Source organism: Maniola jurtina, chromosome 23, assembly GCF_905333055.1.
Source record: "Maniola jurtina chromosome 23, ilManJurt1.1, whole genome shotgun sequence".
Lineage (NCBI taxonomy): Eukaryota > Metazoa > Arthropoda > Insecta > Lepidoptera > Nymphalidae > Maniola > Maniola jurtina.
Window position 1 is genome coordinate 3,991,309 of NC_060051.1, and position 26,700 is coordinate 4,018,008.

General features: G+C 36.9%; 1 protein-coding gene across 6 annotated transcripts in view; it reads right to left on the reverse strand.

The window, feature by feature from the left end:
* LOC123877355 (latrophilin Cirl) overlaps positions 1-26,700 on the reverse strand; it is a 494,916-nt gene that overhangs the window by 178,821 nt on the left and 289,395 nt on the right. For all 6 annotated transcript variants that reach the window (XM_045924020.1, XM_045924021.1, XM_045924022.1 and 3 more), the window contains exon 2: positions 16,896-17,309. In XM_045924020.1, the coding sequence (XP_045779976.1) occupies positions 16,896-17,265 (370 nt within the window). In that variant the 5' untranslated portion in view covers positions 17,266-17,309. The remainder of the gene's footprint in view (positions 1-16,895; positions 17,310-26,700) is intronic.

Here is a 26,700-nt window from a genome sequence, read left to right on the forward strand (position 1 = left end):
TACTAGGCTATCATCGCCCCAAAAGAGATCTTTTTAAGAGAGGTTTTTTTTTTTTTTTTTTTTTTTTTTTTTTTATTCACTATAGGTAAGCGCTTGACCACAATCACACCTGATGGAAAGTGATGATGTGATCTAAGATGGGACGCGTTTACCTAGAAGGTGCCTATTCACTCTTGTTTTAAAGATACCCGGATTGTAATTGGTAGGAAACACAGATCGCGGAAGAGTATTCCAAACCTTAGCCATGCGTATGAGGAATGAAGACGCAAAACGTTTTGTGCGTGTAGATGGAATGTCGACGACATAAGGATGGAAACTCGCCCGACGTCTTGCGGTTCGGTGGTAAAATGGTGAAGGGGGGACAAGATCGAAAAGTTCCTGTGCACACTCTCCGAAATATATCCTATAAAATACCGATAAGCCGGCGACCTTACGGCGGTGATCGAGACTTTGAAGTTTCGCCAACAAAGGAGAGTCTTCGCCTATAAGTCTCCTAGCTCGACGGTCAACGGCATCCAGAGCCGCTAGTTGGTACTTTGCGGAGCCATCATAGAGGTGACTGCAGTACTCCATGCACGACCTGACTTGTGCTTGATACAAAGTAATCAGTTGGCGCGGCGTAAAGTACTGCTTGACCTTGTTAAGAATGCCTAGTTTTTTTGCGGCGGTTTTGGCTTTGGCTTCGATGGATCTTCCGAAGTTGATGTTAGCCGAGACGTCGAGACCTAGGAGATCTATGTGATCAGTGATGTTAATAGATATATTCCGGAAAGTGGGAGTCAAGGTAAAAGGACTCCGTTTTGCTGTAAGTAGACACGCCTGCGTTTTGGTAGCGTTAGGTCTCTCCGTCACTCGCTCCATACAAACGTAGATCATATTTTTATTAAAATCTAAAACACCACAGGCATAGATATTAGTTTCTAGAATATGTCTGCAAAATTTAATGGACTTTGCTTAATCTTCAAATGAAATTGGAACTACGATTGTATGGAGTAAGTGATGGAGAGAGCCCTGTTAAGTTTTACCATACATCTTGAAAACCGATGACGCCTAATCATTACTTATCTACAGGGGTTGTTCCCTGCTCCAATGATACAAAAAAAAAAATCCTTAAAAAGGAAAATCAGATATTTTCTGAAATCACGCTGAATTTGCTCTACCATTTTAATATTAACTGGAATTATATGTTTTTTTTTTCAATTCAACTGAGCTAATGTATTAGTGGACTACCACAGAACTATTTCCTTTTCAATTTCTGACTTTCGTATTGATTATGCAAGTAGGTCACTTACTTAGGAAATTATTCTAAAATATTATTAGTACTTATACCTAGTTACTCAAAGATCAGTAGTGGGTTGAGAATTGAGCGATGGTGATTTTCCTTTTTTTGATTTTCCCTTTACTTGTGCTATAAAACAATATTGATTCCCTTAACGGATCGACAGACAGGCAGACAGACAACGAAGTTCATTTTTTTCTTGAGATAGGGAAACCTAAAAATACAATATAATAATGAGACTGTATCGTGTTCTCAAAACCACTCAAACAATACCCACTTAAAAATAAAAATAATACACTCATTCGCTAACGAAACTGGCCGTCAAAACCTTTGTCTGCGCCTCACACAAGACAACCCTCCTACCCCCATTGTCTTCATTTTACTTTTACAACTAATAATTTAACATCCAAACGAGTTTAAACTTTAAAATAACACAGTAAGGTGCAAATTGGAACGAAATAAAACAGGTCATTACCGGCAATTTTCAATTACATCCACCTGAAGAGGCTGTACGCTTGTCATCTTTAAAATTATACCTCCTTAGTTCTCCAGATATTTTAACAGCAAGAAGCCTTAAAACTACTGCAGACGATCGATTTTCATAGATCCGACCAAAGTACGTCAAGATATACCTAACATTAATTGCATTGATCCAAAGTTCTGAACGAAAAACGGCCATGAAAATATGAACAAAGTATGACCGAATTTCACCAACTAGAACTGATTTTTGTCATCGCTGCAAAAAAGAGAGATTGTTTTTGACAACAATGCCTGAATAGGACTAAAGGTTACGAAGGTACTGTCTGATCTATCAACGCACAAGTTGCTGGATAGATCAAGGTGAAATTGGCATGCTGATAGACATCCGTTAAGAAAGGATTTCTGAAAATTCAATCTCCTAAGGGAATAAAATAAGGAATTATTTGTGTTCTCCACGCGGACGAAGTCGCGGGGATATGCTAGTTCATAAATGAATGAATTTGAATTTGGACAGGATGCGACTCATTAGGAAATACCTATGTTCAACAGTGGACCTCCGCAAGAAATCAAGCATCAACTACATATAATAAGTCTGATAAAATCAATTTAATGATCGAATAAAGTGATCGTCCGCGTCAGGCCTTATTTCTTTCGATATTTTAACAGCAAGGAGCTTAAGGAAACTTAGCTCTCCATTTTACAAAGACAAAGTAAGAAAATCTATAAGTTATGGCGCATTGTTCCGCGAGGACAATGGCGAGGGAAATAAAGTTGTCGATGAGAATACAGCTCATTTACATAGTCATGTGGGAGTCCATACTCATGACTTAAATCGTAATCGTAAATAAATAAAATTACAATTAAAATTAAGCTTGTAACATAACAGCGGTGGTTCAAACTGTACTAGAAAAGAAATGCTACAAAATTAACAAAGCACTCTATTATCTAATTATTCTGTTAATTTACTTTTTTTTAAATATTACAGCTAAAATTATAATTTTAATACTAGCCTATCTAATTTCTGTTAAATTAGAAATCAAACTAAGTAAATATTACATATTTGTATGTAGGTATATTGTAACTTTCATGTTGTGAAAAGAGTAGCCACAGTTTTTGGTGGCTCTTCTCAGTAGAATATACTTTCTAAATCAGTAGTAGAGGTCAAAAAGTAGCTCTACATAAAATAAACTTTGAGTTTTGATTATACATTTAGTTTTTTATTGATCAAACAATTTTTAAAGAATTTAAAATTTTAAAAACTATGATAAAAATATAAGCCTTCAAATTATTTCAAACCAAAACATCTGTAAGTAACTTTTTTGTAAAATTCTTCAGACGACAAAGTAAACACGCCGTCGATAAATTATTCAATAAATTTACATAGTCATGTGCGCATCCGTGATCATGACGTGTAATGAAATCAGCTATCACATTATAAGAAGATTATCCCTTTTATAGGTTGAATGAGAATATAATAGGAGATTTTGTTGTCTATTTAATGGGTCTTAATAAAGGTTAATAATATCATGATGAACATAAAAAATATGGCTTAGTATCGGATGTATTTTAAGTATTATCGTCACCGTTAAGGTGCCCACGCACTCGAACTGCACTGCAGCGGAACTGCGCGTCGTGTCAGCGCCCCGCACGATATTCTCTCCAGCCGCAACGCGCGTTATCGTAAACCAATAGGCATTAACCTCTTGACGTAGATCTCTAGTAGGTACTTCCATACGCTACGATCTCTCGCCGCCTACGTCCAGCGGCTCTCTGCGAATCGTTTGATGTCGTCTGTCTGTCCTAGTGGGGGGTCTTCCAACGCTGCGCTTTCCGGTGCGAGGTCGCCATTCTAGCAACTTGGGAAACCAATGTCTATCACACTAATATTATAAAGGAGAAAGTTTGTATGTGTGTGTGTGTATGTTTGTTACTCCTTCACGCAAAAATTACTGGACGGATTAGGCTGAAATTTAGAATGGAGATAGATTATACCCTGGATTAGCACATAGGCTACTTTTTATCCCGGAAAATCAAAGAGTTCCCGCGGGAATTTTAAAAAACCTAGATCCACGCGAACGAAGTCGCGGGTATCAGCTAGTCGTTAATAAAATCTATGTCTATCGGTATCTATCGGCAGTTCGCGGATAGTAAATAGTCGGGTTTTAGTGCTGTTTAACATTATCTTGTAGTTTTCAGTTTTATTCAAAAGGTATGTTTGTCCTTTCTGTTACTAAGATAAAGTTTCACTATCTTTGGTCCACAAAAAGGTTACAAATGTTATGCGAGTGCTGGCCCATTGTTTAGGTGGATTTATTAAGGTAAATGGTGACGTAGTGACTTTCTTAACTATAAGTGTCGCAAAAACCTTTTTTCGGGCTTCTTTACTTACACCTGTCTTGAGCACTAAAAGAAACAATAAAATGAATGTCTTAAGTACCATTAATATAAAAGGTTTAAGGAGAGCTTTAATGTTAATACCTCAGAACGCTAAATAAGATAACAGAAATGGTATCTGAGACAGAGTGTCTCATTCATACAAAAATAATAATAATTCTTATGTATCCAAACGCAAATTAAAATGTAATGTAATGCAAAAAGTCTGTTTAAAAAATGAAAAAGTGTTAAAGAAGTGCGAGTTGGTCACCGTGCAGATGGGTAGTGAGGGCAGTGACCCATTATTGTGCGTCGTTAGAAATGTAGACTTGTTTCTATAACGTTACAGTTTAATAATAATTTACGTTGCTTACTAAACTACGGTCTACGATATGAGATACGGTCTTATTTGCGATGCCTGCGACCTCGTCCGCGTGGACTTAGGCTTTAAAGATACCATGGGAACTTTTTGATTTTCCGGGATAAAATGCCTATGTCAATAATAGGGACGCAAGCTACCTCGGTACCAAATTTCATACAAATCGGTTAGGCGGATGGGTGTTCAGGAATCCCGTGGGAACTCTTTGATTTTCCGGGATAAAAAGTAGCCTATGCCCGGGATATAGGCTAACCCTGTACCGAATTTCGTCAGAATCGGTTTAACTGTTGGGCCGTGAAAAGGTAGCAGACATACAGACACACTTTCGCATTTATAATAGGTATTAAGTATGGATGTACTTACACTGTTGTGTTAGGTAAGTGAGTTGCTGAAAATTGGTGACACGCGGTATTCGTACTGAAGACAATTGCCATTTCTACTACCTTAAAATTCTGTGGTTAACTGTGTACATACTATTAGTTATACTTAACATAATGGCTGACACTATAATAATGGATATTAACCAATAACTACTGGCGGTCTCAATAAAACATGTCATAAAGATGTTTCGGCATAATAATCACACGTTGGCTGGATAGACGAGTTGCCACAAAGCCCAATTTCCATAATTAAATTCGGCACATTGCCAATACCCCATTATGACGAATATCATCGGAAAGAATCGACGGAGTCTCAATTTACGTTGCATAACCAAAAATTTTCATTCATCAAATCAATATAATATGTATTTTTATTAAGCCCAGACCCAAAATGAGGCGTGTTATAAGTTTGACGTGTGTATCTGTCTGTGGCATCGTAGCTCCTAAACTAATGAACCGATTTTAATTTAGTTTTTTTTTGTTTGAAAGGTGGCTTGATCGAGAGTGTTCTTAGGTATAATCCAAGAAAATCGTTTCAGCCGTTAGAAAGTTATCAGCACTTTTCTAGTTACTGTAACCTTCACTTGCCTGGGGTGTTATAATTTTTAATTTACACTTGTTTCACTAACTCTTCTCTTGCGACTTCGTCTATGTATATGTATGTATGTATATAATTTATTGCACCACAACACAAATGAGTAACGACAGGTTACAAACAGAAAACCTAAAATGTAGGTTCAAAAAGGTGGTCTTATCGCTAAATAGCGAATCGCGATAGAAGATAATACAAGAATAGGATTTAGGTTTTAAGACAATTCAGGCACCGTGAATCCTACATACAAAATATCAAGTTTATAGACCAAGCAAATTGTTGTAAAAATATTCACACCAATTGCGTACACGTGACACGTGCGTAGTGACGCGCGTAAACCCCTAACACACCGGGTTACGCATACGTCCACGCTTTACGCAAGCGGTGTGCCATGTTTCATACAGTTCCATACATTACAACGCAATGGTACGCGCTACGTCTACGCTTACGCTGCCTGTGTGAACGAGCTATTAGGGAAACATACATGATATCCTGAAGTGAAATCACTCTTTACTCTTCACTCAATCCAGTAATTAGGAAGGGTTTTAATGCATTTACCTTGTACTTTTTAGGCTTTTTGAAGGCCAATTTGATGATGTCAAACCTACGGACGGTACCTTCCACGTTCATTAACACTGATTGCAATTTTCGCTGGATAAAACCTTTTCAGACACCTCGTTTGGACACTCGGGAGATAATATTATGACGTATCTCTTTGTAGATAGCAGACACGGGAATCATTGCTACTTTCAAATCATTTTCATCTGGTTTTGTTTTCACAGGTGATTTTTCATGGATAGCGAATTTTTCATTATTTTAGCCTAGCAAGCAATCGTATGTGCATCGTATTGCTACATTCATTTAACTAGAATAGTTTACTTAATAATAGTAGTAAACCCATGTAATAATATATAAGTCAATGGGTAAACCTAAGACTTGGGCGCGTTTGGAACCCTCGTAGCTTTAGTTTTAAGTTCGTAATTAATGATCACCACTATATCGTACAAATACAATTCCGACCATCAAAAGGAGTACAATAGTACTTTGAATAAATGATTTTGACTTTGACTTTGATTAAAATTATTTAGGCTAACTGAGCTAACACGTAGTACACCATGACAATTCAGCTAGGTCGAGGAGGGTCGAGGTTGATTTTTACCTATCAACCTAAATGTGATGATGAAGTACGATTTTTTTTTTAAAATATGAATAGGTATCACTGGTCTGTATTTATTACCATTATCAATTTTCAGCCTTTCTAGACTAAGCCACTACCCACACACCTCTACCTTTCTCATCCAGAAATATTGATTTTTTTAAGTAATCACTTACTGTGCTCGAATTATTTAAGTAAAACTGTAATCTTGAATATAAGTTTAAGTAGAAGAAAAGGTAAACAGAATATAAATATCAATTTTCCTACAATATGAGTATAAATTGTCGCGCAACTCAATTACGAAAAGCTATATTTTGGTGCTGAAACATCGGCATTGCCTGTAATTTGATTAAAGGACATTTAGTAAATGGAAGTTGCCTGCCATACTCGCGTCGCTTTTGTAAATAGGAGCTACGCTTTTTACTTACTAGATAACCATTGATATAAAAATAAACAAAGATATGTACAGAGTTATTAATGTGGCCGCGTACAAGTAAGCGTATAGTGTGAAGCGGCATACAGCATGATATGAAGAGTCCACTTAGCAGGAAGTGGCTGAATAAGGAAGGCTGAGTACTGGGTGAGGTATTATTAAGAAGACTTATGTACCTACTGTTTCAGGTAACAAAGAGACTGTTGTACAGTTCTATTAACTGAACTGAATTGATAGTTCTATACGATTATGTATATTGTACTGATATGTAATAACAGTTTAATAGTATTTCCTATGTTAAAGAACAGCACCACAGTTCACGACATTTACGAAATCACACTATCACATCACACTAATATTATAAAGGTGAAAGTTTGTATGTGTGTGTGTGTGTTTGTTACTCCTTCACGCAAAAACTACTGGACGGATTTGGCTGAAATTTGGAATGGAGATAGATAATATCCTGGATTAGCACATAGGCTACTTTTTATCCCGGAAAATCAAAGAGTTCCCACGGGATTTCAAAAAACCTAAATCCACGCGGACGAAGTCACGGGCATCATCTAGTTTTTTTTATAAAACGTCGAGGCATCGACGTCACTGGCAGGCGTCAAATGTTAGTACATTTGACGCAGGTAGCCCTAAAGTAACCCTATTTTTAACCCCCGACCCAAAAAGAGGGGTGCTATAAGTTTGACGTATGTATTTGTGTATCTGTGTATCTGTCTGTGGCATCGTAGCTCCTAAACTAATGAACCGATTTTAATTTAGTTTTTTTTTGTTTGAAAGGTGGCTTGATCGAGAGTGTTCTTAGCTATAATTAATCCAAGAAAATCGGTTCAGCCGTTTGAAAGTTATCAGCTCTTTTCTAGTTACTGTAACCTTCACTTGTCGGGGGTGTTATAAATTTTTAATTTACACTTGTGATGAATTAATTTATATCATGATGAAGCTACTACCCATATAACACTGCCTTTCTCATCCAGCTATACTGAATTAAAATTTTCTACGCAATTATTAAGAATTAATGCTAATCTTAAATTCATTTTTCCACTATAGTAAAATGTAAATCTTGGGTTTTGTATATCAATGCAGATAACAGACATAAACAAGAAAAATGGCAGTATAAATGAAGACAAAGGGATCCACGTATAAAACGGGCTTGGAGACAGAATTATATTTGACAACTCGACTGAATTTTCATCATAACTTTTTCATATCGCTAGAGTAGGATTCACTACGGATTTTACTATCAAGAACTTTGCAATACTAGTAAAAGATGACAATGAGAAGCAACTGTAGCTTTCGATGTTACAATATACCTACTTAAATAGTTTTAACTAGCCGATGCCCGCGACTTCACCCGAGTGGATTTAGGTTTTTCGAAATGTGGGAACTCTTTGATTTTCCGGGATAAAAAGTAGCCTATGTGCTAATCAAGGATATTATCCATTCCAAATTTCAGCCAAATCCGTCTAATAATTTTTGCGTGAAGGAGTAACAAACATACACACACACACACATACACAAATACACAAACTTTCATTAGTATGATAGTGTGACAGTCTGCCACTTTGTGGCGTGCAATATAACTTGAATAACTAGTATTTGTATTCCTGACAAATTTAATTTTATTTATTTGCTGCTAAATGTATACAAGTGTAAATACATAATAATACAATGATCCAGCTGTAATTCGCCAAGTTGGCAGGAAAATACATAGTCTTAAAAATAATACAAACATTAAAAAAAATAGGATTTTTGGTTTGATTAAGTATGAATTTATGATTTTAAAAAAACTTACTATTAAATTAAGTGGTTCTATTAAACACTACTAAGTCAATTTAAGCGATTTAAAGTAAAAGAAAATTTGAAGATATTCATCAGCACTAAAAAATATTTTTAGTTTAATAACAAGTTTAATAATCGAATAATTTTTGAAATTTTTTTTAGGGAATGTGCGACCTATCTACCTTTTTTTGTAGCTGATATCTTTGGCGAAACGGGACTACTCCCGTATTAGTTTTAAACTAGGTCTTTGTTCGGAAACTTATCTGGAGCAATTGCTGATGCAAGTTTCTAAATAACTTTGAGATCTAGGATTTCGACTCTAATGGGGTTGTCCTTGTAAAAACGGAAATAATGGTAGCACATTATTGAATCTAAATATATATTAAAGGAAAAGGTGACTGAATAATTAACTGACTGACTGATATATATAGTATATTATATCAACGCACAGCTCAAACTACTGAACGGATCGGGTTGAAATTTGGTATGCAGATAGCTATTATGACGTAATTTTCAAAAACCCTTTCTGAGTGAATGCATGCCCTCATCGCCGGCCCTCTACTGAACACGGGTCTCCCTCAGAATGAAAATTGTTTAGGCCGTAGTCTGTCACGTTGGCCCACTGTGGATTGGCAGACGCGCTTCAATTACATAAAATAAAGTGATAAAATGTTTAGATAAGTAAGTACCTACTACGTAATTACGATGAGTTAGCAACTTGATAAAATGGATGTTGATTTGAAAATAAACGATTATACTATCACGATGATCAACAAAACCAAAGGGTAAATGAGCCAAGAGCAGCAGCGGGGTCTTCTCCATCTGACCTATGTCAAGACGGGGGTACGGGCCTCGAGGCGTGGCCTCCTTGCCCGGGTGTGGCGCGGGGAAGAACACTTCCCCGGTAACGTCCTTTAAGCCGTTATCGGCTAAGGCCTGCCTTCTTGGCTTTGGGCCTCGAGGTCTCGGATGTGTATTGGATCCAGGGCCCCCGTACTGTGGGCGATGGACTCGCCATCGCGCACGGGGGTATTGTCAGGTCCAGTAATGCTTGCGTCGTCCTCGTCGTCATCATCTTCACCAGCAAGTTGCGCTGGTGCGGGTGACTGCAGAAGCTCACGAGGTAGAGGACGCCCATTGGGTGGTCTGTGTTGTAGCGGTGCTATCCCACGGAGGTGTATGTACGGTCCATGGTCCGCGCGGGCAAACATGCGCCGCGCAAGTGCGTGGACGTACTCCTCCACGGTGGGCGTCTTGGTATCACGATGGATGACGTCATTTCTGACGTACCTCGGAGCTCCTACAATCAGGCGCAGGCACTTGTTCTGTTGAACCTGTAGCCGGCGCTTCTGGTAAGCCGAACAAAGAGCGTACCACGCAGGGGCCGCGTACGTCAGGCGCGAACGGACATAGGCTCCGTAAATTCGAAGTTTGGTCTTCGGTGATAGTCTTGAGGTGAGGACTTGGTACAGCATCGACGTGGCCGCCTTTGCGTGGTTCACGGCGTGGTCCACCGTGGGAACCATGTTTAGGTTACAGTCGATGCGGCACCCCAAGTAGCACACCGAAGTCTGCCACTCTATGCCCTGGCCTCGAAGTTGGAGCTGACGTAGCGGCTTCCGAACTCCGAACAGAATGGCTGCTGTTTTCCCCACGTTGACAGCCATTCTCCATTTGTCCAGCCATTCAGGAAGCAGGTTCAACAGGCGTTGCATGCGATTAGTGGCCACGATTTGGTGATAGGACGACGCAAGATACGCACTGTCGTCAGCGTAGAGTGACAACAGTACGTCTTCCTCCCCCTCGCGCAGATGTCCGGCGAGGGTAGGGATATCGTCTGTATACACCGCGTACAGACATGGTGACAGACAGCTGCCTTGGGGTACTCCGGCGCGTATTGGGCGAGGCTGGGAGTCCGCGCCTTCCACTGATACATAGAAAGACCTGCCCTCCAGGTATGATGCTACCAGCCGCACGATCGCGGGTGGCAAGTTAGTAGAGAGAAGTTTCGCCAGGAGTCCGGCGTGCCACACGCGGTCGAAGGCCTTTTCTATATCGAGAAAGACCCCGACGGTGCAGTACCCTCTGTTCTTCTCACTGGCGATGTGGTGTAGTCCTCTTGCCAGCTGGAGCGTCGTGGAATGATTGCTGCGAAAGCCAAACTGCTCATCCCTCGGTTGTAAATGGGGAGTGAGCCTTCGCAGCAATAGACGCTCAAACAGCTTGGCAATGTGCGACAGTAGAGTGATCGGACGGTAGCTTCCTGGCAGGCGGCGGTCCTTCCCTGGTTTGGGGATAGTGATAATCTTTCCCAGCTTCCAAGAGCCAAGAGCCAAGAGTTTTGAATTCATCCGAGTTTCAATTTATCACCGAGAGATGGCGTTGAATGTATGAATGAATTGAAAGTTAGATTACACAATTTAAATTCCCCCTTCATGCAAAATAGGGATGGAAAGATGAGGTCTGAGGGGGAGGTGTAGAATACATTATACTTAGGGAGGGGTGGGGGGTAAAGGTTGAAATATTTACCTCGCGGGAGTTTGGAAGTGTGTTCGACGGAGCGAGGCAAAATCTTAATGGATTATTATAGGATTGGACCTCTTGGTTTCTCTGAGTATTTTTTTCTCTCCTTCAATTCGCGGTAGATTGGTTTCTTTAAAGGATTAAATGGTTTGCATCGCTCTGGGAGTGTTTTTCAGTTGATCTGCGTGCAATTACGTTTAAATTCTTTCGTATCTCTGATATCTTCGAGGACGATCTCATTTGACTGTACAAAAAAACCAGGCAAGAGCGAGTTGAACTAAAAAGCGTACAAAAGTAGAAAAAAAGTGTTATTTGTTTGTATCATCGCAAAAAAGACCAACTCCAGCTTCCTATCAGTTTTCCCCTCCCTTCGATTTTAATATGGGTACTTCAAGGCCAGAGTGAATAGGCATCTTCTAGGCAAGCGCGCTCCATCTTAGGCTGCATGATCACTTGCCACCAGGTCTGATTGCAACCAAGCGCTACTCTATAAGTTAAAAAAAGAAAAACTGCTGAGTTTCTTGCTGGCTCTAATCATTAGAATCTTCCTTCCGAACCGGTGGTAGTCTTGAAATATTATAAGTGGCGCAAGCTGTCCTAATTGAAATACATTTTATTTTAACAACATTTTAGTGGCTAATTCAATTTTGACCGTGTATCGTCACTCGATTCGATTGTATCGATATGAAACGATTGAAGTTTGGAAAATGGTAGCCTATTCCCGGATAATCTTCGAACGATTAGCTAATTGGCTTATATCCGGCTTTTGTTATTTTTAGCAACATAAGCGGGTTGTCATGTTTTGTTTTAATCGAAGGCTTTAAGGCAAATCCGATATTATTTTATGCGCCAAATTTTAGATTGAAAACCTCTTTAGGCACATTGGGTCATTTTGGAATGGGTAAATTTTATTAAATTCGCGTCACCGACATGTTAATGTTCTCGTGGTCGGAGTGTGAGTACAATAGAATATGTAAAAACTAAACTGATTTGAATGGTTTTAATAAGGTTTTAATTGATATACTAATGTACTTAGTATATAAATTATGAAATTTTGATTTTTGATACTAAAATGAATTCAAAAAATAGACATAATTTTTTCATAATTTTGACTGCCAATTTTTTATTTCCTTATTGCTTAATAGATGATGCCCGCGACTTCATCTATCAGAATTTCTGGAATGAAAAGTATCTACCCTGTGTTTGTTTCTATAATACAAATTAACTCTGTAACAAGTTTCGTCAAAATCGGTTTAACGGATAGGCCTTTAGAAAACCCGAAATTCTTTGATTTTTTGCGTGAAAAGTAGCCTAGGTAGGTACATCCTTCCCCGGGCTTCCTATCTTTGTAACAAATGTCGTCAAAATCAGTTAAACGGGAGCCGTGAAAAGTTAGCGATAGAAAGGCAGATACCTTCGCATTATATAAGTACTAGCGATTTTCCCCAGTTTCGCACGGGTTTACAATTTTTGTAGAGATCTTTAATTTTTGAAAATAAAATATAGCCTACGTCACTCTGGAATAATGTAGCTTTCTACTGGTGAAAGAATTTTCAAAATCGGTTCAGTAGTTCTAGAGATTACTTCCTATAAACAAACCTACACACTTTACCGCTGTATAATATTAGTAAAGATGGATTAATATAACTAGTCTTCGCCTGCGGCTTTTCACAACTAAAACCCAGCAAGATCCTCTGTCAAGTGCAAGAGATAACCAGTTACGTGAGTTCACCTGTCAAGCAGCGCGCAACTTGACCCAAACTAACTTAACTGGTTACTTTACTTGTTAGTTTAACTCGGAGTCTCAAGGAAAATATGATGTTACTAGCTAATGCCCACGACTTCGTACGCTTGATTTAGGGTTAGTACAATTTCGTGGGAACTTTGATTTCCCGGGATAAAAAGTATAGTCCATCTCCATTCCAAACAGACAAATCCCTCCAGTCCACACACACACACACACTTTGCATTCATTCACCTTTCAAACAAAAAAAACTAAATTAAAATCGGTTTATTCGTTTAGGCGCTACGATACCACGGACAGATACATAGATACACACGTCAAACTTATAACACCCCTCTTTTTGGATCGGGGGTTCAAAGGCTCACGACTTCTACGCGTGGATTAAGGTTTAGTACAATTTCGTGGGAACTTTGATTTCCCGGGATAAAAGTATAGTCCATCTCCATTCCAAACAGCCAAATCCGTCCAGTCAACACACACACACACAGACACACTTTGCATTCATTCAAAGTCATAAAATTCACGAATCGAATCATTGAAAATAGCTCCGTTGCTCAACCTCTCCGAAAATAGTCTAAAAAGTTGTTAAACTGTGAAAAATAGCATGTTCCCATTTCGGAATAAAAGCTCTAACTGTCTTAATAATTCAATAATCAAGGTGCGAACCACGGAAAGTGGAACAAACAGCACAGTGTTTATCCTTTTCACTAGGGTACGATAATTGAGATGTAACACTGACTAAGCTACGAGAAATGCGTGGGCCTTCAGTTTTAAAAATTCGGCCAAGTGCGAGTCTGACTCGTACATTAAGGGTTCCGTACCATCGTACAAGAATTAACACTTTTTTCACAGCGGTAATTAAAAAAAAAATTGTTATAGCGGTACGCTTCCACGCTCGACTTCATACATCTTTGAGACCATTATGGAGAACTCTCAGGCATGCAGGTTTCCTCACGATGTTTTCCTTCACCATTTCACAAGTTGATAACAAAATAGAAACGATATTTTCAACACACTAATATTATAAAGGCGAAAGTTTGTATGTGTGTGTGTGTGTGTGTGTGTGTGTGTGTGTGTGTATGTTTGTTACTCTTTAACGCAAAAATTACTGGACGGATTTGGCTGAAATTTAGAATAGAGATAGATTATATCCTGGATTAGCACATAGGCTACTTTTATCCCGGAAAATCAAAGAGTTCCCACGGGAATTTTAAAAAACCTACATCCACGCGAACGAAGTCGCGGGTATCAGCTAGTAGAAGAATAAAAACAAGTTCAATTTCATAACTAGAGTTTAAAATACTTGTACCTAAAGATAAGGTAAGACATAACTTTAGGCCTGCTACATAAAATAAGATGTCAGTATGGGTATTGCTAACATTATGCGGCGGTGAAATATCTTGTTCCATCCCGAGGCATTCAGTCTGAAAGGCCTTTTAAAGCTAACGAGGCTTTTTGAGCAGATTTGCAAATTCTGCGTCCTTGGTAAGACTCTAAATACAGTCTGAGCTCTTGAAATTATGACGTAAAAGATTATACGTAGATATATGGTATATACGTTTGAGTATGTAACTTTGTAATCTCTTCGAGTTCGCATGCTCATGGTATTTTATTTATACACTAAATGATGACCGCGACTTCGTTCGTGTGGTCTCAAACCTCTATTTTCCTCTATTTTGCCCCCTTAGGGGTTGAATTTTCAAAAATCCTTTCTTAGTACCCATCTCATATGTATGTATGTCTATGTCGTAATCGTTATCTGCATGCCAAATTTCAGATCGATCTGTTCAATAGTTTGACCTGTTCGTTGATAGATCAGTCAGATCAGTCAGTCAGCTTGCCTTTTTTGTTGTATGGACTACATGATCACCGCTACTTCGTCCACGTGGATTTATTAGATTTAAAAAGTCTTTAATTTCTCTATCTTTGATTTGAAAACAATCAGAAAGTATTAATTTAATCATGGTATAAAAACGCGATTTTTTGTAGTTTTTTTTAATATATTTTTTTTTTATTTTGATTTTTTTTTGGAGGCCTCAAATAACAAACTAGTTCTTACTTACTGAACATACTCTTTTGTCTGTGATTTCGCAAAGTTTGGAGGCCCTCTACATTCGAGACCCAGGGCAGGCTGTCCCTCTCATCCCACACTTAGTCTATCACTGCTTATATAGCTATAAATCTCTACTCTCTATTCTTATTATAAGTAGGTACCTACTATTTATAAGTACTATAAGTTATGATATTGTAATCTCGCAGCCAAGTATTCTATTCTTAGTTAGGATCAATCATCGACTTACCCACTATGGAATCGAGGGCAAAAACTGTTTGATTTAACATCCTACCATCTTACCAATACAAGAAGATTAAAAGAAAAGCAATAAACAGTAGCGTAGAAGTGTACAATAAATCGCGACCAGTTCTCAACAAGGGCTTAAACCGACACTTAGACAGTGCACATCACCTTCATTGCGGTGGCCAAAGTGTGATCTAAAATAGTCTTTAAGTCTAGTACGATAATGGCTAGAATACTATGTAAAATTTAGCAGGTGTGGATGGGTGTACAAAGAAACTCTTAAGGTGGTGTTTGTTTTCTTCTAGTGGTCTGTTTGTTTATTTATATTTATTTTTCTTAAGACTCTCTAGGTATGTACATACATACATGTTTTACATGTAGGTATATTTTTACGTGTTACTATTATACGAAGGTATGTTATTTTGTTTTTTTTTTTTCAGGAAAAATGAGAATCAAAAAAAAAATTGATTTACGCCCGCGAGTGATATATCATTACCATGTAGTAGGTACTACCATAAGCCAAAATGTTTATCCAGGATGCAAACCATTGACCTTTGTTTAAATTCCCTTGAAAATCTAAAAGGTCTTGGACTGTAAAATTATATGGTCTTTTGTATAGCGTTACTAGAATTCATTATTATTAAAGAGAATATTTAAATTGAAATCATGATTTTTTTATTTATCCTTAATTAATATTATAAAACTCATACTGTACGGAAGGCGATCAATGACGTAAACGACAAATATTTTTCAATTTTTTAACATATATTTTTCCCCGCAGAAATGACTCTACACCTAAAGCTTAACAGATGAATGTAAGCTTAGTCATAATATTATTACTTATGTTTTGTTTGATGTATTAATGAATGAAAACCACAATTGCTTGCCAAAAAGTTAGTCATAAAATAAGTCAATAGAAAATTGGGTTTTGGAATTTTTACCTCAATGACTAATTTTTTAGTCCCACCTTTGAAACCCACTTGAATTAACTTGGTGAATGTGCTTTAATCAATTTATGAACTACTAGAGGATGCCCGCTACTTTGTCCGCGTGGATTTAGGTTTTTAAAGATCCTGTGGGAACTGTTTGATTTTCTGAAATAAAAAGTAGCCTATGTCCATCCCCGGGATATAAGCTAACTCTATACCGAATTTCGTCAGAATCGGTTAAACTTTTAAGCCGTGAAAAGGTAGCAGACATACAGAAAGACAGACAGACACACTTTCGCATTTATAATATTATCGCATTTATAATTAAAAGTATGGAATTGGTATGGATTAGAACTAATTGTAATTATTGTATTTTTGTTTTTGTAGTATTCATTAGTTAAAGTTTGTTTAGCGGTTGAAATAGTATTTAAAACGATTTAGGTAGCATATTATACGTCTATTAGATAACTACTCTTTGACCATTTTGTCATAGACTAGAGAATACACGAATAGGTAAAAATAGGTATTAAAGGAACTCACCTGAACTTCTCGCCTCAGCCTGCAGCCTAGTATCCACAAAACACGCCACTAACAACACAAACACTAAAGTCTTAAGTCTACACCACTCCCTTAACCTTCCACTACACCTGGTATTGCTTTCACTAAAAGTTGTATCACGAAAACTAACTTTATTGTCTAACCGATAAACACTATTATTGCTAGATCTGTCTTCCAGAATGACTTTTCTTTTGTAACCATTGTGAGGGATCGTGCCTCCTCTGTCTTCTAGAAGTGATTTTAGATCTAGAAGACTCTTTTTCTTGGTGTTTACAACCTTTTCTAAAGGTTCCAGATGTATGGTTTCGAACATGGTTGGTTCGTGTTTTCGGTTTGTGTTAAATAGTTTCATGGTTTGTGTTGTGGTCAAATCGTCGGCTCATCTTGTGTTGGCATCTGAAACAATAAAGATAAATTATTTTAAAAACTTTGGAATATGGAGCTTGTCTATTTACTGGTCACTATGTAATGAACAGAGCGAATAGCGATGTAGCTCGGTCTAGATTGAAGTTCATTTTTAGGCTTCCGTACCTAAAAAGGAAATCCTTTTTTCCTTTTAGGATCACTTCGGTGTTTGTCTGTCTGTCAAGAAACCTATAGGATAGGTATTTTCCATTGACCTAGAATCATGAAATTAGCAGGTACATAGGTCTTATAGCACAAATGAAGGGAAGAATCCGAAAACCGAATTTGTAGTTACATAGCAAAAAAAATGAGGTCATGAACAAATAATTAGTATTTTAAATTTTCAATGTAAGATAACTATTCCAAGTGGGGTATCATTGTGAACGTGCTTTACCTACACATTCTAAAACAGATTTTTATATATTTTTTGCCTAATAATTTTTGATTTATCGTACAAAGTGTGATAAGACATTATTTTTTGGAATTTTTTGAAAATGAACTCTATTTTGCATTATTCAATGCAATTTCATTTTGAAAAGTAAAAGTTTAATACATTTTGAACATCATTTTAATTACTACATCTCCCAACCCAACCCAGTAGCACCTTCCATGGTTAAAAATACCAATTTAGGTATTTCCTAGACTGTGCTATTATTAGATTGTCACACCGTTCGCGCATTTTCCTCTCTTCCCGATATTTTTATCTCGTTTTTGCGAATTTATAGCTCCTGGCGTTTACCCTATTAAGTTGTTATTTTTTTTGCAAGGGGGAACCTTCGCAAAATGGATAATTCCCAATAACTGTCAATTTGCTAAGTATTATTTATGTTGGATTTGCGACTTTAAATAGGCGCTTCATATGTGCGTATGGGGAAAATAGTCGTATCACTTTGTTGTTTGCGCTATAACTCATAGGATTGTGTAAGGTAACGATACGTAAGACCGCTTTTATAGGTTTAGGAGAGCTAAGTCTTAACTCTATTTACTAGGTACTGAGACTTGGCACAAAGACGCCTATTCTGTAAAGTTTGTACACAAAACAAAATCGATAATATGATGTATATTCCTAATCACTTTAGAAATATAATCTGCTTTCAAAGATTTATGGTTACTATAGGTTTAGGTAAATTATTTATTCTAAGTAGGATATTAAATAACTGACGTTACTTTTTACATGTTACGTACTAATTACAGATTTACAGTAATCACAGCTCTCAGGTAAGAACGCGCGTGTAGCCGGAGCTTTAGGATTAAATACACAAGCCCGGCTGAGATCTGTTTTTGTACAAAGCTCAGTCATACCTCAGATCATTTGCATGCACTATATATGGCAGAAACTACAAGTGTAAATTAAAAATTAATTACACCCCCGACAAGTGAAGGTTACAGTAACTAGAAAAGAGCTGATAACTTTCAAACGGCTGAACCGATTTTCTTGGATTATAGCTAAGAACACTCTCGATCAAGCCACCTTTCATACAAAAAAAACTAAATTAAAATCGGTTCATTAGTTTAGGAGCTACCATGCCACAGACAGATACACATGTCAAACATAACACCCCTCTTTTTGGGGTTAAAAACGACAGAACCCCCAAAAAGGGGGATAAAAATATATCGGCAAGAAGAGTGCAAAATACACCGAACGGTGCCGACAATCTAATAACCAATTCATCAAGCGATGTGACAGTGTTATCGTATCGTGTGGTGGGCTAAATCCAATCTACGGGATCGGAACGTGGGTCTAGGACCATTTCACAGGTAGCATGTGAAAAATCATCTGAAAAGCCTTTTCATATGTAGCACTTGTTACATTAAGTAGCCTGTGAAAAATTACGAAGCAACATATCTCAAGTTTGAAACTTCCCGCGGGCAAGGTCAACAACCCAAGTTAAGAGCGCGCGAGCGAGAATATTGGCATCGCTGCATGTTAGCAAGCATCTTGTTAAATTTTTATTGTAGCAAACGATTTGCTACGTTTCACAGAAAGCGAATTTTTGCACTTACAAATCATAAGTGTTTAAATTCGTGAATTTCTACAGAACTTTTAATTTTTAACCGACTTCAAAAAAAGGAGGAGGTTCTCAATTCGTCGGAATCTTTTTTTTTAACATAGAGATAACTAATCGATCGCTCTGATCACTAATTAGCGATAAGGCCGCCTTTTGTATCCTCCTTCTGTATGTGTTTTTTTTTACTGTAATCCTTCTTGTTATGGTACAAATAGATAAAATGGTATAATAGCAATAATAATGGCTTTAAAAGCTTTGAAAATAGTAATAATGCTCCCTAAAATGGTGCCAAAATATTTGCAATGTTTGAGATGAAGAATTATGTTATGTGATGGGACTCTATGGATTGCCAAAGGGGAGGACAGACACACCTGCGTCCCACTGACGGAGATAAGGGAGACACAGAATGAGATGAAGTTGTTCTTGAAGCCGATTAACGATCGTCTAGACTTACACTAACGAGCTACTGGTGGACGCTCGTTATTTTTGATCGATTGTTTCTGTAAGTGACCAGAACTTTTAGTGTAACTTTTTGCTTGCTTCCTCACTTGAGCTCACGGTAAATGTCAATTTTGAGAATTATATTTTTGAAAATTTGGATTCTTTATAGAGTTATTATTATCTTTTTAGGGTTCCGTACCTCAAAAGGAAAAACGGAACCTTCATAGGATCACTTTGTTGTCTGTCTGTCCGTCCGTCCATCGTGTCTGTCAAGAAAACCTATAGGGTACTTTCCGTTGACCCAGAATCATGAAATTTGGCAGGTAGATAGGTCTTATAGCACAAGTAAATGAATAAATCCGAAACCCGTGAATTTGTGGTTACATCACAGAGAAAAAAATGTGTTTCAATTTTCAAAGTAAGATAACTTTACCAAGTGAGGAAGTATCGTATGAAAGAGCTTTACCTGCGTATTCTAAAACAGATTTTTATTTATTTTTATGCATATTAGTTTTTGATTTATCGTGCAAAACGTCGGAAAAAATACCCGAGTATGGAACTCTCAGTGCGCGAGTCTGACTCGCACTTGGCCGTTTTATTATTTTTGTTTCGATAAAATATGCAAAACTTTAACTAGTACAAGTGTAAATTAAAAATTTATAACACCCCCGACAAGTGAAGGTTACAGTAACTAGAAAAGAGCTGCCGGGCGATTCAGAACACTCGATTCGGTAAGTTATCGTTCGATAAGACGTATTTTTCAATGAAGAGTACGTCTTATCGAACGGTAACTTACCGAATCGAGTGTTCTGAATCGCCCGGCTGATAACTTTCAAACGGCTGAACCGATTTTCTTGGATTATAGCTAAGAACACTCTCGATCAAGCCACCTTTCAAACAAAAAAAACTACATTGCCACTAGCTAGAGCTACGACACGGTAATGGTATGTATACAGTATTCCAACTTCATACAAACGGGCGAAATGCAAGCTATACATACGCACCTCGATGTCGGCAGGCGCTCGACACGCAGACAGTCGCGACTGTGCCGCATTGACGAACGGGCGGTGTTTTGTTTTTCTAACAATAACCACGCGATTTTTTCGTTGTATGTGAAACCCGATCAAAGAAGCCACAATTTCAGCTCAGAATGTCGGTTTTAAGGTACCGGGACTACAATAAGATTAATTCGCAAACTTTTTTGATTGTACCCAGCGATGATTTTATGAAATATATGCAAAAAATGGAGAAAATATTCCGAAGTTCATTTAAAACCAAATATATAAATTGTAAAGTAACTGCAGGTATCTATAACCAAGGAAAAGATATTCCATTTTCTCCATCTTGTCCATGTCACCCAAAACAATTTTTGATTAAAAGCTTTATACTAGAATGCGGATTTTTTAAACTTTAAAATTTAATAATTCGTAACGTTCGTTTAATTTCCTACATCTCAGTCGAGGCGCAAATATTTTTCGGTCTCGAATGTATAAGACCGATTTGTTATTCAATCATAAACATGATTTTTTAATTAAATCTACCAATCAAAAAACAACACGCATTTTTATTGGACATTTCCTATGCAATTCACAAAGTATTTTATTTGTTTATATAAAAAAGTATATTTACAATCACAAAACTAGATGGAAACACAAAGTAGGCAAAAATTAAAATGCTGGCGGCAGGCAGCCCTATCGCATGTTTACGTACCGCGCAGCTGTAGGTATTTATTTCAAAGAAACGGCCGAGTTAGAATACTGTATAAATAATATTACCGTGGCTACGATGCCACAGACAGATACACAGATACACACGTCAAACTTTTAACACCCCTCTTTTTGGGTCGGGGGTTAAAAAGGGCGTAAGTGGTTTCAATTTCAAATTGTAAAAATTAATGCACAGTTGCAGCCGTAAAAACGCCAATAGTATGGAATAAATAATAGAAAAACAAGTAAAAGGTAGTAAGTGCATATAAAACGACTATCAACTACAGCTCTGGCCGGCCTCAGGTGCAGAACCGGGCGCCTCATTAATCTTCCCTACTTATCCCACTGCATTAGTTGTTAGGGGGATAACTTTATACAGTTTCCCTTATCTGATTGTTTTTCATACTTCTCTATTATATTTTTAACCCCCGACCCAAAAAGAGGGGTGTTATAAGTTTGACGTGTGTATCTGTGTATCTGTCTGTGGCATCGTAGCTCCTAAACTAATGAACCGATTTTAATTTAGTTTTTTTTGTTTGAAAGGTGGCTTGATCGAGGGTGCTCTTAGCTATAATCCAAGAAAATCGGTTCAGCCGTTTGAAAGTTATCAGCTCTTTTCTAGTTACTGTAACCTTCACTTGTCGGGGGTGTTATAAATTTTTAATTTACACTTGTATCTTATTCTATAATATAAAGCCCGCAATTTTGTCCGTTTGGATTTAGGTTTTTAAAAATCCCGTGGGAAATCTCTGTTTTTCGGGAATAAAGTAGCCTGTATCACTCTCCAGCTTTTAGTTTATCTATGCAAAAAATCATTGCAAACTAATAAAGCAGACCAGGACATAAGTTTGTGTTTTTTTTTAAATATTAAGGTTTAAGAAAAATAAAAATATAAAGAAAGTAGAGTATTCTTTATATTTGTCTAGGAATGAAAATAAAATGATCAGCAAGAAGGCGAAGCAAAAATAATCTACAGCAAATACATTATTTCGTTTTGGAAATAAATTCAAGGCTTTTCCTCGTGTATTTTATTATTTTCGTAGCTATTAATAGCTAAAGCTTCACGCTTGACTGGAAGTCGATTTGAATATGTACTTGAATAGTCAATAGAAAGACGTTGACATTGATGATTCATTCCCAACTATACTATTATTGTCTTGTAGTAAAGTGGTATTGGTTGACACAAATGACTCTCTTTCTCTTTCTCCTACCTTAGTATCTTTACGATTAGGTTTTCATTGAGAGAAAGGTGCAAATTCCATCACAATAATCCGCAAAGACATTTTTTCTTTTCTTTCTTTTTCTTTTTTTAAAAAAAGAATGTTAGCCATGCCCTTTCCCCTCCAATTACATACTACTTGCATACTATATTTTCTACTACTGCACCGCAACCCCCCGTAGGCAATTTCATCCTCACCATCTGGGTACACTTCATCTACCCGTTATGCCAGATATTTTTACCCACGCACTATGAAACCAACTCCATTCAGCGGTGTTTCCACTAGATTTCAACATGGGGTTATTCAAGGGGTCAGCAAATTCCTAAAAGGCCGGCTACGCTATAGCAGTTCCTCTGAAAATTTTCATGGATGGCGATGGTCACTTAACATTAGGTGATTCGTCTGCTCGTTTGCTCGCTATTTTTACTAAAAAAGGAGGTATTGGCCGTGGCTAAGTTACCTAACTATAAACTAAGCAATTTAGATAGATAGAACACTTTATTGCACACAAAAACACATGTAAAGGATCACGTCAAGACAGAAAGAAGAAAACAGAAAAAACAATTGTGTGCAAAGGCGGCCTTATTGCTTGGAGCAATCTCTATCAGGCAACCTTTAGTTAGCGTTCCAGTACGATGCTACGAAGAAACCGATCAGGGTTATAGATTTCATAGATGCTATCCCAAACTGTTTCTATTTCAGATCCCACCTCCAGGCGAGATAGGAATCATGGGCTAAATTAATAAAACGTATAAAAGTACATTTTGCCTATAATTCTGAAAAGCGCCGCCATATTATTATTTAAAATGCAATATAGACACTTCGTTTTGAAAATGTCCAGATACCTCATACATCCAAATCTGTTCAGACATTTAGAATTTATAGTGGAATTATGCAACATATCTACATACATACAATATGTCCTAAAAACATTACTCTTCTTTTTTGGGTAGTTATGTAAAAATACAAAACCAAGCTATTATTTGCTAGGATAAAAGTTATAGACTACAAGGGAAACTATAAAATATTATTACTCGGATAATGGATTTCACATTTGAAACGCATAGTAGATACTAACAAATGACTACACGGTACGTTAAGTGCATATAAAACGTTTGGCAACTAAGCTGTAGTTTCAGGCAGACTCAGGTGCAGGAGCGGGCAGCCTCATTAATCTTCCCTTCTTATCCCACTACATTAGTTGTTAAGTGGGGGGAGGGGGATGGAGCTATATAGTTTGGAGCTTTATATTCAAGTATAAGCCAGTATATGTAAACTACTAGCTGATGGACTTTAAAACAATCTTGTGTAAGCTTCACTCAGAAAAGCAGGTATTATTGAAACATTTTGTGAAACTTTACGGACTATAGTAAGCCATTTTAATTAATTTCTGAAGAGTTTTACGTCAATTTTACACAGTTTAATAATAGAAATAGTCTGTGATTGTTGTTTTTTTCTCTTGTATTATATTTTCTGTGTAATACGTTTATTGTTTTAGTTCTAGTCTTAAGGGGAGAGCACTGATGCCTATAACATAGGTTAGTCAGTAACTTAGTTTAGGCATCAGAAGCTTAACCTAATTAAAAGCTTAACAAATGCGAAAAGATTTATTCATTAAAAAAAACATATAAGTACGCATAAGTACTTAATAATCTTGTAGCAATGGAAATATACATCTAGCATACCAACATCTGATAAAAAAGGTCTGGTCTAAGATAACAGCTTTGTAGTATCCAAATATAGCAAAAAGACAGTTTTTTTACTAAACTTATACTCTTTTGTTCTAAATTCTAATGCTGTCATAATCTATCGATACGTTACTTAGCAACGTTGTTATTCATTAAAAATTGTAAGTGCTTGTATTTGGCAAATAACAACGTTATTATTATTTTGCCTGATAAAATCAGAATACAGTGAATTATTAGTAAATGAATACTACCTAACAAATTCTAGGTAAGAATTACAAATAAGCCAATAAATAATTAAAATTTATCGTTAAATTATACACAGTAACTCAATAAGTATTAAAATGTGAGACCCGTCGACTCTAACATGACAAACGGAACATGTCAAAACTTTTCTTATCTCTTACAAAATCTTAAAGAGCAACCATCGAAAGCAACGTTCACGTTCCATCAATATTTTTATATGAAATAACACGGGACAAAATTTGTAACAACTTGTCGCGGCGCCGTGCAAAAGGACGTAACTGAAAAATGTCGTAACTCCCCTCGGGAGAACTTTGGAGTTCCATCGGATTGTGTGATCTTTCGCAGGTGTCATGAGTTATTGCGTCATCGTACCAGTTTCATTGCGCGTGAAGATGTTCTATTATTCCTGGGAATAGTTTCTGAAACGGTACGAAGGTTTATAACAATAGTTTTTGATGGTTACTGCTCTACGAAATAGAAATTGTTTTTCTTTATTGTGAACGTATGTGCCTTAATATTACAAACAAGAAGAATGGAAATCGGTGTAACACATACTTTTTTCACATGTAACACACAACACAGCTTTACATCGGCGTAAATGAAAAAAGGTGCATTTAAAGAAAGAAAGAAAGAAAGAAAACTTTTTTTATTTGATCACATTACAATACAATATATCTTAAAACTAATTGAATGAATATCTACATAATAATATTATACTTATAAGTTAACATATACTAAAATTAAAATGTCCCATGTGACCAAATATAGGTCTCCCACTCAGCATAATGCTGCAGCAAGCTGCAGCGCTGGTTTTCAGTGGGAGCCTTAAAGAGTGAGGTCACGGACTACAAGTTACCTAATTTAAATATAAAATAATTATAATATAATAAAAAAAAAAAAAAAACAAAGCAAAAAGACTAACGATATAAAAATTAAGGTACAAAGACAAGCAAGAAAAATAATGAATGCAATCTAAGATTATAATCTAATAAATTATAAAGTGCGGCTTAAGTGCTGTAACGATACTGTGCTGATTGATCCAAATAGTAAATATTTAATATAATAATTAATTTTAATTTGTAATTTTTTGTTGCAAAAGAAGATATGTTTTCAGTTTAGTTTTAAAAATTCCAAGGGACATAGGCAATTTTAACGGTGGTGGTAAATCGTTCCAGCACTTAGTAGCCGCAAATTTAAAACTTCCCTTAAATGCCGCTGTTTTATGCTTTGGTGTAGACAGTAGGAGATAGGAATTACGTGTAATGCGTGCTGACTTATCACCAAACCACATTAGTTTATTACGCAGGTATTCTGGGATTCCGTGCTTAAGTACCCCAAACAGTAGAGTAGCAAGGTGTAACTTCCTCCGTGCTTCCATCTTCAGGAGATTTGCCTCGTTAATGTAGGAAGTGACATGCGTGCGTGGTGGGATATTAAAGCAATACCTAGCACAGGCGTTTTGGACGCGTTGAATAACTTTTTTAGTCCTACTTAAGAGACGAGGCCCATATACCGTGTCAGCATAATTTAGTCTTGACAGAACGAGTGATTCGCATAACCATATTCTTAACTTTAAACTAATATAGGGCCTCATTTTATAAAGCAGCTTAAGGCGATATAAGCTATTGCGGACGGCGTTAAGAATGTGAGTCTCAAAGTGCAGTGCGGTGTCAAAGACTACTCCCAAATTTCGTGCTTCCTCTATCTTTTCAATGATATTATTATTGATTTTTATTGTGGGATTAAGCATGTTTAATTTAGCAACAAGATGATGCCCACAACTTCGTCGCGTGGATTAAGTTTTTTTTAAATTCCGTGGGAACTCTTTCATTTTCATTCTCCAGGATGAAAGCTGTACCAATTATTAAGATTACCCAAGACTTCGTTTACTTGGACTGGGTTCTTTAAAAACCCCGTAGAAACTCTCTGATTTTCCGGGACAAAAAGTTGCCTACATCTTTCTCTGGGATACAAGCTATCTATATAAAATTTCTTCAAAAACTGATATTATTGTAATTATCTTTTTTTAATCGTTTTTTTTCCAAATGAATAAGACTCGGCCGTATTCACAAACG